General features: G+C 32.1%; 1 protein-coding gene across 1 annotated transcript; it reads right to left on the reverse strand.

Annotated features, from left to right (window-relative positions):
- Window positions 1–1,295: 1,295 nt before the first annotated feature.
- LOC134685592 (alpha-2 adrenergic receptor-like) lies at window positions 1,296–3,699 on the reverse strand. The gene is made up of 2 exons (XM_063545424.1): window positions 3,525–3,699; window positions 1,296–2,950 (listed from the first exon to the last, which is right to left on the reverse strand). The coding sequence occupies exon 2, from the start codon at window positions 2,929–2,931 to the stop codon at window positions 1,717–1,719; it is 1,215 nt and encodes a 404-aa protein (XP_063401494.1). The 5' UTR covers window positions 2,932–2,950; window positions 3,525–3,699; the 3' UTR covers window positions 1,296–1,716.
- Window positions 3,700–15,139: the final 11,440 nt, after the last annotated feature.

Below are 15,139 nucleotides of genomic sequence, written 5' to 3' on the forward strand. Positions count from 1 at the left end.
GGATTAGAAAAAATAATAGAAATAATTCAAAACTCGTGAAACTATTCCTCTTTTCTATATATATTATCTATATATGACACAAGTCATCTTTAGTCTAAGGTAGTGTGTTAAAATTAATGGAAAATTATCAATTTAAATGAACGATATTATACACACACAGCTGCTGACAGTGTACAGAACTGTCAACGACAAAAGTAATATATTCATGAATAGCATTAGTGTCCTCTCCAATAGTATTCCAATCATACTGGTATCAGGTTTAGTAGCATGTTTCAGTTGATATACAAATGTACTTTACCTTTCACAAATCTACCACTGCAACAACACGAAATAGCTTAAAGAGGTATCAGTACCTACATATTTTATTTGACCGTCCATGTACTTTGAAAAACAGTAAACAAACAGTCTGATTGATGACAAAACAGTTAACGAAATTTGAAAATATTATAGACGACCTCTAAATTACCAGCTCTTGATTTGTGACATGCATAGAAAAAATTTGGTGGGGCTGAATATATAGTTATGAGAGTTAAACTCATCTCTAATCATAGACAGTACTATAACATCACGACAAAAAATCAAAAGTCAAAATCAGTATTGTACAGCGTAAAGAAAGTCCGAACGAGAAAATAAAAATAACCTCATGATGCATTATGTAGGGAATATATATGAAAACGGTGATCTCATAACATTCGTACTGTTAAAAATGAAATGTTAATAGCAATAAGTCGATGGACGGATATCTAGAAAGAGCAATTTAAAGTTGACAAACGCATATTGTAAATACATTCTATACATCAATCAACTTATTATAAAAACATTCAATCAACTGGGTCTTTGTGAGCATAGCTGATAAAAACATAATTCTGTTTATGGTTGTATGATGCAATTCAGAAAGTTAAGAATACATACAAGAGCATTGCCCACTTATGTACATGTATACAAGGTACACAGGTCAAATTAAACATCAAAGGGATAGTTGTCGCAATGGCACTCGCATCACATCATCTTATTTATATTTGATGTACAAGGGTGTTCAAGTAGCTTTAACTATTAAGTGCTCTTCTCATATATAAGGTTCTGGTAACTTAATGATCATTATTATTTATAGTTATTATCCATCTTCATATTGAGAATTCAACAACGAAAGTCGTTGTTTTATACATGAACATGTATGCTTCAATTGATAAGCATGGTGAGTGTCCTCTCCCAAGATGATATGCACTGGATAAAGAATCATCTAAATATTTGAAATGATAGCAATGAATTTATTTAAAATTAGTATGCAATATTATATTATTTTTAGTTCTGTTAATTTTTACTCGGTGGTCTCTTCCAGTGCAAAGGTATATATACACGTATCTGTCATCTTGTGAGAATATCCAATATGTAAATGTGGTGTAATTTCGCAGAGGTAATCTAGCAATGTGTAAAAATGTATATGTCAATGGGTCATAAGTCGTACTTTTCTTTTCAGATATCTGTTACAGCAGGATTTGTGTATATAAAATAAACGTCAAGGAGAAATGCTGAAACCTCGGTTCGCATGCTTTCTTTTGTAACATTTTTTTTTTAAAGTATGTCGTAAATATTCTAACTTTCAGAATGTTATCGAAGTAATGCTACATGTATGGAAATTTGAAGTATTATAAAAGAAGAGATAATACAATTCGAAGAATAAAGTTGTGTTAATCCTTTTAACATTTAGTAGTCTCGTCAATTTCTACAACACAATTGTTTACAAGATGTTCTGAAAACTGTATCAAATATTAAATAAATTACAGGATTCACAACATTATTCATTAGATATCCTCTGTAAAAACACAAAACTGTGACGTATTGAGCGTCTGTTAACGTATCCCAGAAACTTGTTATCACAGATTCTATAATCATCAATGCAATTCTAGGGAAATAAGTGATGAAAAATAATAGTGTGATAAGAAAAAACATTATAGAGAACCGATGTTTGCGTTTAATTCGACTGAAAATGTTGATTAGTTTTGACTTTCGTCTTATATGAATTGCAGAAGGAGCAGTAGACATATGACCCGGCATGTCGAATCCTCCATTCGTCTCCTCTGTTCGGCTGCTTGTCGTCTTTGATACAATGTCCGTGTTGTAGGAATCAGATTTATCAACAGAGTAATCCTCATCTGCAAAATTAGTTGAGCCAGAATCTTTTATCATTTTGTTCTCGAAACCATGATGTACACTGACGCCTAAGAAACGTATGGTTGACCTATTTCTTTTTCTGAAAGATTCTTGTCTATATATGATACGAAGTAATACGCAGTATAGTGCGATGAGTGCAAAAATTCCAGCCAAACATAATAGTAACAGTGTAACTGAATAAACAAATAGATAATCTCGATTTACGTTAGGCAAAGCGCCACAATTGTATCCCGTTATTGTTGTGTTTTCACTTTTCAATGGAACCTCCGTTTCGCCATACAAGATAAAACACGGAAGTGATAATACAATAGATACAATTATGATTGCTGTAATTGTCAATCGTTTACTACGTAGGCTCATAGAAGAGTTCGATAATCGACTGACCTTAATATACCGTTGCACAGCAATTGCTAATAGCATCAGACCCGAACTCGTTGCAGTAAATTGATTTGCACTCCAGATCAATTTACATATTACTCCCTTTCTAAAGTTCAACGGATTAAAGTTCATACAAATCCCAAATGATACTCCAAGGCCGCATGCGATCATATCAACAACAGCTAAGCATGGAATGAAATATCTGTCATCTGTTTTTGATTTCATTTGGAAAGTGTAAACGTACACAACTAAACCATTTCCAACGAGACTGACGATTAAAAGCACAAATAAAAGTACAGTATTTGGTATAAGTAACTTAACCATAGCATTGTTCAGTTCTTCAAGGTATATGCTGCTCTGGCTTTCGTTTAAATAAAACATTATTACCAGGTACTACAATCTAAAATTAAAGAGCGCATATGTTAAACTAGGTATATTGCTTCAAGCATCTATTGATGGCAATAACTTTAATATATACATACTTTTTGTTGTTTTTTAATTATTTATCAAACAGTTTAGCATTTATTATTTTCCTATGCCTTTTGAAAACCTTTTGACCTAACTAGACACAATTCATTACCTACAAACAAGTATAAGAATGTCTATAAATAAATCCATTGTATATGCTACAATTTAAAAAAAAAGTCTTAAAAATTGAGGAAGGTCAATTTAGATTTTCTTTCCTTTCTGTGAATGCTAAATGATCCTTTCAGTTTAATATTCTGTAGAAATATCACCGGTTGCAATAAACTGCAGCCACCTATTTAGTTTGTTAGGGTAAACATTCAACAGAATGATATAATAAACAGTTATCACCTAAACAACATTCGGATTATTCGGGAAGCATAATTAAATTAATTGTACATGGAGGTAATTTTGAACTTGGCGTTTATGTTCATGAATTATTGTATTTTGTGTTCAGCTTTGTTGTCCTTTTGTATGGGATTTTGTTATCTATCAAAATATTCATTTACCTGTTTAAATTATGCAATACTCTTATAAATATCTGTCCAATCACCTAATGCATGTGTATCAATTAATATCCGAATGTTTGTATCTAACGTTTACTGTGGAAATCAATCATACCATTACTTAAAATTTAACTTATATGACTATCTTATGTTAATATTTCCATTTTGATTTCACTTTATAAATAGATCTTAAGATCATATATCCACGTAGATGCCTTACATCATGTGATATATTTAAAACATAAGTGTTCCCACTAACATTAAAAAGTCAAGTAGTTTGTACCTGTCGGGTTGAAGATGTATTACTTAGGTACAGAAAGAGATTGGTACATTTGTGCAAACCAAATTTGTACAAAGATTACTTACATATTATGTTAATTTTTTTTTTGCATTGTTATCATAACCGCCAATATTTCAAGTCAATGGTTAAACAATTTAAAATAAAATATATGATGGATATGATGAAGACATTATCTTTCAATCAGTTTAATTGAGGTCTGTAGCTGGAATGTCAGTTAACTGCTAGTTGTCTGTTGTTATTTATGTATTGTTGTCACTTTATTTATTTTCTTTTGTTTCATCTTCTGACATCGGACTCGGACTTTTCTTGAACTGAATTTTAATGTGCGTATTGTTATGCGTTTACTTTTCTACATTGGCCATAGGTATAGGGGGATGATTGATATCTAAAAAAAAACATGTTTAGGAACCTCTGGTCTTTGTTAGTTTAGTATGATTTTAATGATTTTCAAATGGATGGATAATATATATTTAGATGTAAGTTGCCAAGAAAATTTGCTTTTAACAATATGCATGTAACATGACGAAGGTGTACACACTACGTTTCATAGATTTTAACGATATTTCATTTTCTACATTTTAAAATTTATTACAAGTCAATTGTTTTATCTTTAAAATTCTGGAACTGAAAGTTTGAATGTCAGTTCAAGATATGAAAGATGGGAGATGATGTCAGCAGATCAACAGTCGGCAAAACAAAAACAATAACATGAAGAAGTACATTCAAGTTATAATTCTATCAATTTATGTTTAACTTAAAATTAAGATAGCGTTACACTTCTGATCGCTACTTGATACTCCTTTTTTTTCTTCTTTTTTTATAAGTTAATTATGTTTACACGAAGTTGATTTATCAATTTGAAAAAAATGACGACTCATCAAGTAAATGTTTTTTTTTTAAAGGGATGTCCTTGTTAATTTAGTTTTCAGATAAAATCCCAGAAAATTAATCATCGACGTTGACACTTTGTCTTGTATCAAAAACAGTATCTGAATGAAGTTTTCAAGTAAACTTCTCTCAATATTGTGTTTGTAAGAGCATAATGCATTTGCCATTGATGCGCCTTGTACCATATACAGATATTTAAAATCTATTAAAAGATATTGTAGGCATGTTTGCATCTCAAACTAGCAGGTATCAGGTATCAAGTAAAAACAAAACACACATTGAAAGCAAAAGATATCAATGAATTCTTAAAAACATATCAAATAGCTTTGAAATAGTGACTAATTGGTTGTTGCGTGAATGCAAAACGTAATAGTAGTTAGAACGTTCTGGATTAGGGATAGAAAATTTGAACTTCCACTGAAGAAAACAATACGTTGGATATAAACAGGGCTTCTACGAACCCCTTAAAGAGTTGTTGCCAGGGTGTTTTAATGTGCAGAAAACGTGTGACTCACATACTGGTGACATTTAATTCAACATCCTCCCTTCATTTTTTCTTTAAAACAAATATCAATCCAAAAGTAATTATCCCTAAAAATGTCACAAAAAAACGCAACCATTGGCAATCTCATGTGCTACATCACAATGTCACATTTCGGTGTTCAGTGAAACCACTATTTCGGGACAAAACCATAATTTCCTATACTAATTTGTTTTTAGTGTTGAAAAATTATATCAAAGTTTCACATACTGTCAAGTTGTATTACAAGACAATACTATTTAATTAAAATAAAATTGAGAATGGAAATGGGAATGTGTCAAAAAGACAACAACCCGACCAAAGAGCAGAAAACAGTCGAAGGCCACCAATAGGTCTTTAACACAGCGGGGAAAATGCAATCGTAGGCGGGCTTCAGCTGGCCTCTTAATCCAAATGTAGACTAATTCAGTAAAAATGAACTTCATACTTACATCCGAATCATATAAATGAACTAAAATTTAAAAAACACATACAAGACTAACAAAGGTCAGAGGTTCCTGAATTTGGACAGGCGCAAACGTTCGATTAAACATGTTTTGTTAGATCTCAACCCTCCCCCTACAACATGTATATATCTACCCAATGTAGAATAAATTAATTCACAGCAATACGTACAGTTACACTCAGTTTAAAAGAAAGTTCGAGTCCTATGTCAGAATAGATTACAAAAGAAATTAAGCAAAATGACAATCTACTAATGAACTAAAAATCGTTAACTTTTTACTTTCTGCCTTATCTGTCTTTCTTCCGGTCTCGTTTGTCACGATACTTTGAGTAAATTATATAGTTATCAGTCAAGTAAATCTGTTTTCAAAGTCTGACTTAAATCTTTCAAGAGTACCAGCCACGTGAAATCAGGCATATCACTTACACCGTACATGTATACACCCAGTGTATTGATGATGGGATTCCCAAAAAAGATTGTAAACAACTATAAATAGTTGTAATCATCAAGTTACCAGAACACTTAATAATGACCTAACCACATAATATTTACATACACTTCATCAACTTATATGCGAAACAGGATACTGACAAGTAGGCTAATACTTGGTATGTCCAGTAGTTTATTTGAATGTTCTGTTGATTTGTGTATAACCAATAACAATGACTCAACAAAAGATAACAATACAATAGCAAATAATTTTGATATTAAATTGTTGTCTCAAATTCCGGCTGTCAAGCTTATGAAGCGTTTTGGATGATATTTTATTCAAATCTTTAAATTTTACTCTCCTGTCTATCCACGATAACAAACATATTAAATAACGATGGTTTTTTTTCTCAAAACACCACTGTCTGATTCTACTGATGACATGGGAGTAATTCAGAGAAAGACTATCCAACATTATAAGAAAATGTCGCGTTCTATTTCTTTTTTTCAGAATTGATACGTCGTGTTTTTTTTGTTATCAATAAGTGTGTCTGAAGCAATGTGTATTAAATGTCAAAATTAAGAAAATGAGATGACTTTGACATTACTGTCAGAGAAAACTGACTAAATGCTTACATTATCTTAGAAATAGACCAAAACACAACTTTGACCACTGAAACTGGAAAATATGATCAAAGTCAGATAACAGTAAGCCTATCAGTGACATGGACATAACAACGAAAACTAACAATTGTTCACAGATCCATGAAATGAGGTCGAGGTAAATTGAAAACTGTCTGACAGGCATGAAAGCATTGAAAGGTGTACACTAGTCCAAATAATTATGACGTCTTGCAAGGCTATTTTTCTGGGACGCCTTTCTACTTGTACTTCGTTTTAACGCTGGGGTCATTTTTTACGTCTGGACTTGAGACCAAATTTTGGGGAACCTTGAGACCAAATTTTGGGATGTAATCTTCATTGCCGGCTAATAAATTTTACACAATTACAAAGTCCTTCCTATTTTGTGTTTATTGATTCAAAATATTTCCAAAAATATCTAGAAAAAATGATATAATAAGATACGATAACATTTGAGTTGGGAAAATATTTATGTATCCCAGAATTTACAAGAAACGTTATTTCCGATGAAGATATAATATTAAAAACGGTAAAATTTGATGGAACCGAATTTCCGAAAAGTTTAAATAACATTATCTGAATTTCGGGTCTGTCAAACTTTACCTAGTTTAATTCATTTCAAAAAATATTTTGTATGTTAATCAACCTTACAAGAAATAGCTTTTCTAAAAACCTTACCGTATTTTAGCTGATTTTATTGATATCGGTAGTCTGAATGTATAGGTTTTTTTATTGGAATCTTGCACTGCAATCAATATGAATATATCGTGTTTTTTTCCTCTTAGTTTCTGATTTAAGTTGTAATAATTAAATTTTGGATGTAACGCGTCTTCTGATTGGCTGACGTTATTTTGTTATCAGCCCATATACATAATTTAGTCATGTGACCTTGACGTCATCAACGTTTTTTCATGGTTTTCTATGGTTTAAAATGGAATTTAGAATTAAATTATAAGAAATGACTAATATTTTTTTTGTCTATTCGAAATAACATAAAAAATGTGGTGCACACTGTTGAATAACCCGCTACGCGCGTTATTCAGTGTGCACCTAATTCTAAAACAACACAAATGGGTCATCACAATTCTTATCAACAGAACAAATACCACATGTTTGGCAGCTGATGATTTATAACGTTGGAGTGTTTTTTTTTAAACGTCAAACTTATAACTTCTTTACTTTGACTAACGAATTGCGACATTAATGTTTTAAAAGAGATTGTTCATTGCCTGCTTTGTCAATAATTTCTTTCAATGTATAAAAATGTAAGACATGCATAATAATTGATGAGAAGTTATTTGTTTTTTGAACTCGTTGTGTATTTGTCGGTATAGTAGTAGTGGCAATCCATAGGTTACTTGTCAGGTTGTTTTTACACAAAACTACATGGAATCTGACATTTAACACAACTATACAAATATTTGACAAATTTTCTTTTAATAAAATCATTACAAATTTTTTTTTAAAAGAAACTGGTCCTACTCTTTAGAATATTTGATTTATTAATATACGTAGTGCAATTTCATATTGACATCAAAAAGTAATTTCTTAATTCCTAATATTCTGTGATTTATCATGTATTGGAGTAACGGTAATTTTGAATTTTTAGTAATGTAAAATGGCAGTCTGTATTTTTCATTCCAAATGATATTATGTCTATTTAGGATTAAGGACCACTTTTCCTGTGATGTGATATTTGTAATTTTTTTTCATTTAAAACATTGCACATGTCTTTTAATACTTTTGTAGATTTCATAAATATAGAAATAGTAGTTAGTATAATTGACCCATAAGGCTTTCTAAGCTGATTAAATTTAATTTTAAGACTTTTCATATGCATATAGGAATAAACAGCTGACATTACTCCTTGAAATATAAGATAGTTGGTATCAATATTTTATGTTTTTTTTAAATTCCTGCCAATTCATTAAATGTCCATCATGATCGACAAATTTAGATGACACTGGAAAATGACGGTATATTAGATAGAAACAAAAAGGTTGTTCTCACCTCTCAAGTTAAATGGTCTTTCCTTTTCCACATTTAGGCCAAAATATTTTAAATCCAAAGCTCATATAAAAGTTGAAGAGCTTTAATCCAAAAGTTCCAAAAAGTATATCCAAATCCGTGAAAGGAATCTGAGCTTTGCATGAAGGAGATACATTCCTTAATTTATAATACTTTTTATCATTTTGTAACAGCAAAGTTCAATAACATAAACAATCCGTATTTTTCAATGCCAGTACCGAAGAACTGGCTATTGGGCTGGTGATACCCTCGAGGACTAATAGTCCACCAACAGAGGCATCGACCCAGTGATACTCTCGGGGACTAATAGTCCACCAGCAGAGGCATCGACCCAGTGGTAGTAATAAAGTTTATGGCACCAATTTTCTTGCACCAGATGCGCATTTCGACAATACATGACCCTTCAGTAATGCTCGTGGCCAAATATTTTAAATCCAACGCTTATATTAAAGATGAAGAGCTATAATCCAAAAGTTCCAAAAGGTAAAGCCAAATCCGTGAAAGGAATCAGAGCTTTGCATGAGTGAGATACATTCCTTAATTTATAATACTTTTTATGATTTTGTAACAGCAAATTTTAATAACACAAACAATCCGTATTTTCATGCCTGTACCGAAGTACTGGCTCCTGGGCTGGTGATACTCTCGGGGACTAACAGTCCACCAGCAGAGGCATCGACCCAGTGGTAGAAATAAAATTTATTGTACCAATTTTCTTGCACCAGATACGCATTTCGACAATACATGTCTCTTCAGTGATGCTCGTGGCCAAAATATTTTAAATCCAAAGCTTAAATAAAAGATGAAGAGCTATAATCCAAAGGTTTCAAAATGTATAGCCAAATCCGTCAAAGGAGACATAGCATTGCATGAGGGAGATACATTCCTTAATTTATAATAATTTGTATCATTTTGTAGCAACAAATTTTAATAACACAAAAAATCCGTATTTCCATGCCAGTACCGAAGTACTGGCTACTAGGCTGGTGATACCCTCGGGGACTAAAAGTCCACACTAGCAGAGCCATCGATTCAGTGGTCGTAATAAAATGTACAGTACAAATTTTCTTTATACAGCTTTACAGATGTAGTTTACATACATATTTACAGATGTACAGTTTATATACGGCTATACAGATGTACAGTTGATACACAGCTTTACAGATGTAGTTGATATATATCTATACAGATGTACAGTTTATATACAGCTTTACAGATGTAGTTGATATACACATATACAGCTGTACAGCTTATATACAGCTTAACAGATTTAGTTCATATACACCTATACAGATGTACAGAGTATATACAGCTTTACAGATGTAGTTTATATACAGCTTTACAGATGAACAGTGTATATACAGCTTTTCAGATGTACTTTATATACAGCTTTACATATGTAGTTTATATACAGCTTTACATATGTACAGTTGATATACAGGTTTACAGAAGTACGGTTGATATACAGCTTTACAGATGTAGTAAAATTTACTGTACCAATTTTCTTGCACCAGATGCGCATTTCGACATTGCATGGCTCTTCAGTAATGCTCGTGGACAAAATATTTTAAATCCAAAGCTTATATAAAAGATGAAGAGCTATAATCCAAAAGTTCCAAAAAGTATATCCAAATCCGTGAAAGGAATCAGAGCTTTGTATGAGGGAGATGCATTCCTTAATTTTTAATAATTTATATCATTTTGTAACAGCAAAGATCAATAACACAAACAATCCGTATTTTCATGCCAGTACCGAAGAACTGGCTATTGGGTTGGTGATACCCTCGAGGACTAATAGTCCACCAGCAGAGGCATCGACCCAGTGATACTCTTGGGGACTAATAGTCCACCAGCAGAGGCATCGACCCAGTGGTAGAAATAAAATTTACGGTACCAATTTTCTTGCACCAGATGCGCATTTCGACAATACGTGACTCTTCAGTAATGCTCGTGGCCAAAATATTTTAAATCCAAAGCTTATATTAAAGATGAAGAGCTATAATCCAAAAGTTCCAAAAAGTAAAGCCAAACCCGTGAAAGGAATCAGAGCTTTACATGAGTGAGATACATTCCTTAATTTATAATACTTTTTATGATTTTGTAACAGCAAATTTTAATAACACAAAAAATCAGTATTTTCATGCCTGTACCGAAGTACTGGCTCCTGGGCTGGTGATACTCTCGGGGACTAACAGTCCACCAGCAGAGGCATCGACCCAGTGGTAGAAATAAAATTTACTGTACCACTTTTCTTGCACCAGATACGCATTTCGACAATACATGTCTCTTCAGTGATGCTCGTGGCCAAAATATTTAAAATCCAAAGCTTAAATAAAAGATGAAGAGCTATAATCCAAAAGTTTCAAAATGTATAGCCAAATCCGTCAAAGGAGACATAGTTTTGCATGAGGGAGATACATTCCTTAATTTATAATAATTTGTATCATTTTGTAGCAACAAATTTTAATAACACAAAAAATCTGTATTTCCATGCCAGTACCGAAGTACTGGCTACTAGGCTGGTGATACCCTCGGGGACTAATAGTCCACACCAGCAGAGACATCGATTCAGTGGTTGTAATAAAATGTACAGTACAAACTTTCTTGGAACAGCTTTACAGATGTAGTTTACATACATATTTACAGATGTACAGTTTATATACGGCTATACAGATGTACAGTTGATACACAGCTTTTCAGATGTAGTTGATATATATCTATACAGATGTACAGTTTATATACAGCTTTACAGATGTAGTTGATATACACATATACAGATGTACAGCTTATATACAGCTTAACAGATTTAGTTCATATACACCTATACAGATGTACAGTTTATATACAGCTTTACAGATGTAGTTTATATACAGCTTTACAGATTAACAGTTTATATACAGCTTTTCAGATGTACTTTATATACAGCTTTACATATGTAGTTTATATACAGCTTTGCATATGTACAGTTGATATACAGGTTTACAGAAGTACGGTTGATATACAGCTTTACAGATGTAGTAAAATTTACTGTACCAATTTTCTTGCACCAGATGCGCATTTCGACATTACATGTCTCTTCAGTGATGCTCATGGTCAAAATATTTTAAATCCAAAGCTTATATAAAAGATGAAAAGCTATAATCCGAAAGTTCACAAAAGTATAGCCAAATCCGTGAAAGGAATCAGAGCTTTGTATGAGGGAGATGCATTCCTTAATTTTTAATAATTTTTATCATTTTGTAACAGCAAATTTTAATAACACAAAACATACGTAGTTCCATGCCTGTACCGAAGTACTGGCTACTGGGCTGGTGATACCTTAGGTGCACTTATAGTCCACCAGCAGAGGCATCGACCCAGTGGTAGAAATAACATTTACTGTACCAATTTTCCTGCACCAGATGCGCATTTCGACAATACATGTCTCTTCAGTGATGCTCGTGGACAAAATATTTTAAATTCAAGGCTTAAATAAAAGATGAAGAGCTATAATCCAAAAGTTTCAAAACGTATAGCCAAATCCGTGAAAGAGCTTTGCATGAGGGAGATACATTCCTTAATTTATAATAATTTTTATTATTTTGTAACAGCAAATTTTAATAACACAAAACAATCCGTATTTTCATGCCAGTACCGAAGTACTGGCTACTAGGCTGGTGATACCCTCGGGGACTAATAGTCCACCAGCAGAGACATCGACCCAGTGGTCGTTATAAAATTTACGGTACCAATTTTTGGTACAGCTTTACAGATGTAGTTTATATACAGCTTTACAGATGTACAGTTTATATACGGCTTTACAGATGTACAGTTCATATACAGATTTTCACAGCTTTACAGATGTGGGTAATATACACCTATATACAGATGTACAGTATATATATACATAGCTTGACAGATGTACAGTTTATATACAGCTTTACAGATGTAGTTGATATACACCTATACTGATGTACAGTTTATATACAGCTTTACAGATGTAGATGATATACAGCTTTACAGATGTACAGTTTATATACAGCTTTACAGATGAACAGTTGATCTACACCTATACAGATGAACAGTTTATATACAGCTTTACAGATGTACGGTTTATATACAGATTTACAGATGTAGTTGATATACAGCTTTACAGATTTTCAGTTTATATACTGCTTTACAGATGTAGTTCATATACACCTATACAGATGTACAGTTTATATACAGCTTTACAGATGTAGTTCATATGCACCTATACAGATGTACAGTTTATATACTGCTTTACAGATGTAATTGATATACACCTATACAAATGAACAGTTTATATACTGCTTTACAGATGTAGTTCATATACACCTATACAGATGTACAGTTTATATGCAGCTTTACAGATGTAGTTGATATACAGCTTTACAGATGTAGTTGATATACAGCTTTACAGATGTACAGGTAACAGCTTTACAGATAAACAGTTGATATTCAGCTTTACAGATGTACAGTTTATATGCAGCTTTACAGATGAACAGTTGATATTCAGCTTTACAGATGTACAGTTTATATGCAGCAATACAGATGTACAGTTTATATACAGCTTTATATTTGATATGAATCTTGAGAACTGTACATCAAGATTATTTGTACTAAAGTAGATGTGTAACAGTATCCTGGTTCAATAATTACACATATTTTATCTTACTCTTAAATTCAGCGTGTATAGTGGGTAGCGGTGTTAAAAAAAATATAAACAACCTCCCACATTCGTGGCTAGCAGAACGTTCATTGCGAGACTATATGTTCAGTTCTCCCTCTGTATCAATACTTTGAACTGATTTGACGCTCAAAGCCGAATAGTTGAACGCCAATTATTTATAAAGTATCAAAATAGTTGATAAAAAGTTCACTAAGATCGTTGAAAGTGAACATTCACTGATTTCTTCTGTCCGCCGGCATGATTCACGGCAGATAATAAGAAATGCAAAACGAAAACAATAATGAAGTCCAATTTTAGATAAATTGATAACACATGTATTAAGCCATTTTATTTAGGATCAGTAGAAAATATATATGCATACTCAACCCTAACAAACTATTTGGCCTACCGCTCGTTGGTCAGTTTTCACTGTTATTCCTGGATTATTGGCGTTTGGAAAACCACATAGTTGTGAATTATTTATCTTAAACGCTAAGCTTATAAAGATTTCTTTTAACATAAATAACTTGTTCGATGCAGATTTAAATAGGTTTACTCTTTTTTCAACGGACGAAAAACCTTAAATGTTTAAGGATACTGTTATCTAATGTGATGTCCAGCTTGTTTTAAAAAAAACAAACACTTCTTTAAATGATTCATTTTGCTATTTAAAATGATTTTATATGCTTCCTTTTGATTCCAAGCTAAGAAAGATCATAATCAAGGCCTGCTTCTTGTTTTAAATTGAATTCTCCGCTTTTGAGAAACATTTATATTGTTTTCTCTAATTTTCATGCTATTTTCACATTTCCTGACCGGTGTGAAAAATTTGTTCTCAGCAAATGATTGGTTGGAATTTTATTGTGACGTTAAATTGTCTTTGTTTGTTCTGAATATTCCTATTTTGACGTCATGATTAAGGCGACCATGCCTGATGACGTCACATAAAAAGTACACAACTTTCTTCAAATCTTTGTAAAAGAAGGATAAAAAACATTAGAGAAACAGATTCCACCACTAAACTCGTGTATTATGATATTTCTCCACTCTCGACAGTTAAAATTTAACTATTTAAAAAGCTCGGCAAAGCTTCACGCTTTAACTATTAAAATTTAAGTGTCTCGAGTGGAGAAATATCGTAACACACTTGTTTGAGTTGTGGAATCTATATATCCAAATTTCACCGCTTGAAATTATCTGCATCCGGTCTTATTTTATACATTCACAACATTTTAAGTAAAAGTAACTGTTCATTTCATTTTGTTTCGTGTTGTTCTGCCTTTATTTCGTTTCGCAGTTGACATGTTCCCTTTTTTTTTAGTTTTGATAACTTCATCAAAAAATAATAATAACTCAAACTTTCAAAAAGCGAAATAATCAAAACTGTACGTTTAGTTTAGTATTTTTAAAATTACATCAAATATTTTATGGTGGTACCTAACATTACAGGGAGATAACTCTGTAAAATCAGTTTTCATTAAGTTATGTTGTAAAGGGTATAATAAGCTTCTCAGTGATCAAAATTGGTGTTTGTCAAACTACTATATAACCAGTGCAATTTTTCGGACAAAACGGTTGGTTCAAAATTTTTGAACTTTTTATATTTTTGTTAAAGACTCAAAGTTAATACTTTGTCAAAATTTTATGAAAATTAAACGAGCCAAATTTGTGTTAG

Source organism: Mytilus trossulus, chromosome 9 (assembly GCF_036588685.1).
Source record: "Mytilus trossulus isolate FHL-02 chromosome 9, PNRI_Mtr1.1.1.hap1, whole genome shotgun sequence".
Classification (NCBI taxonomy): Eukaryota; Metazoa; Mollusca; class Bivalvia; order Mytilida; family Mytilidae; genus Mytilus; species Mytilus trossulus.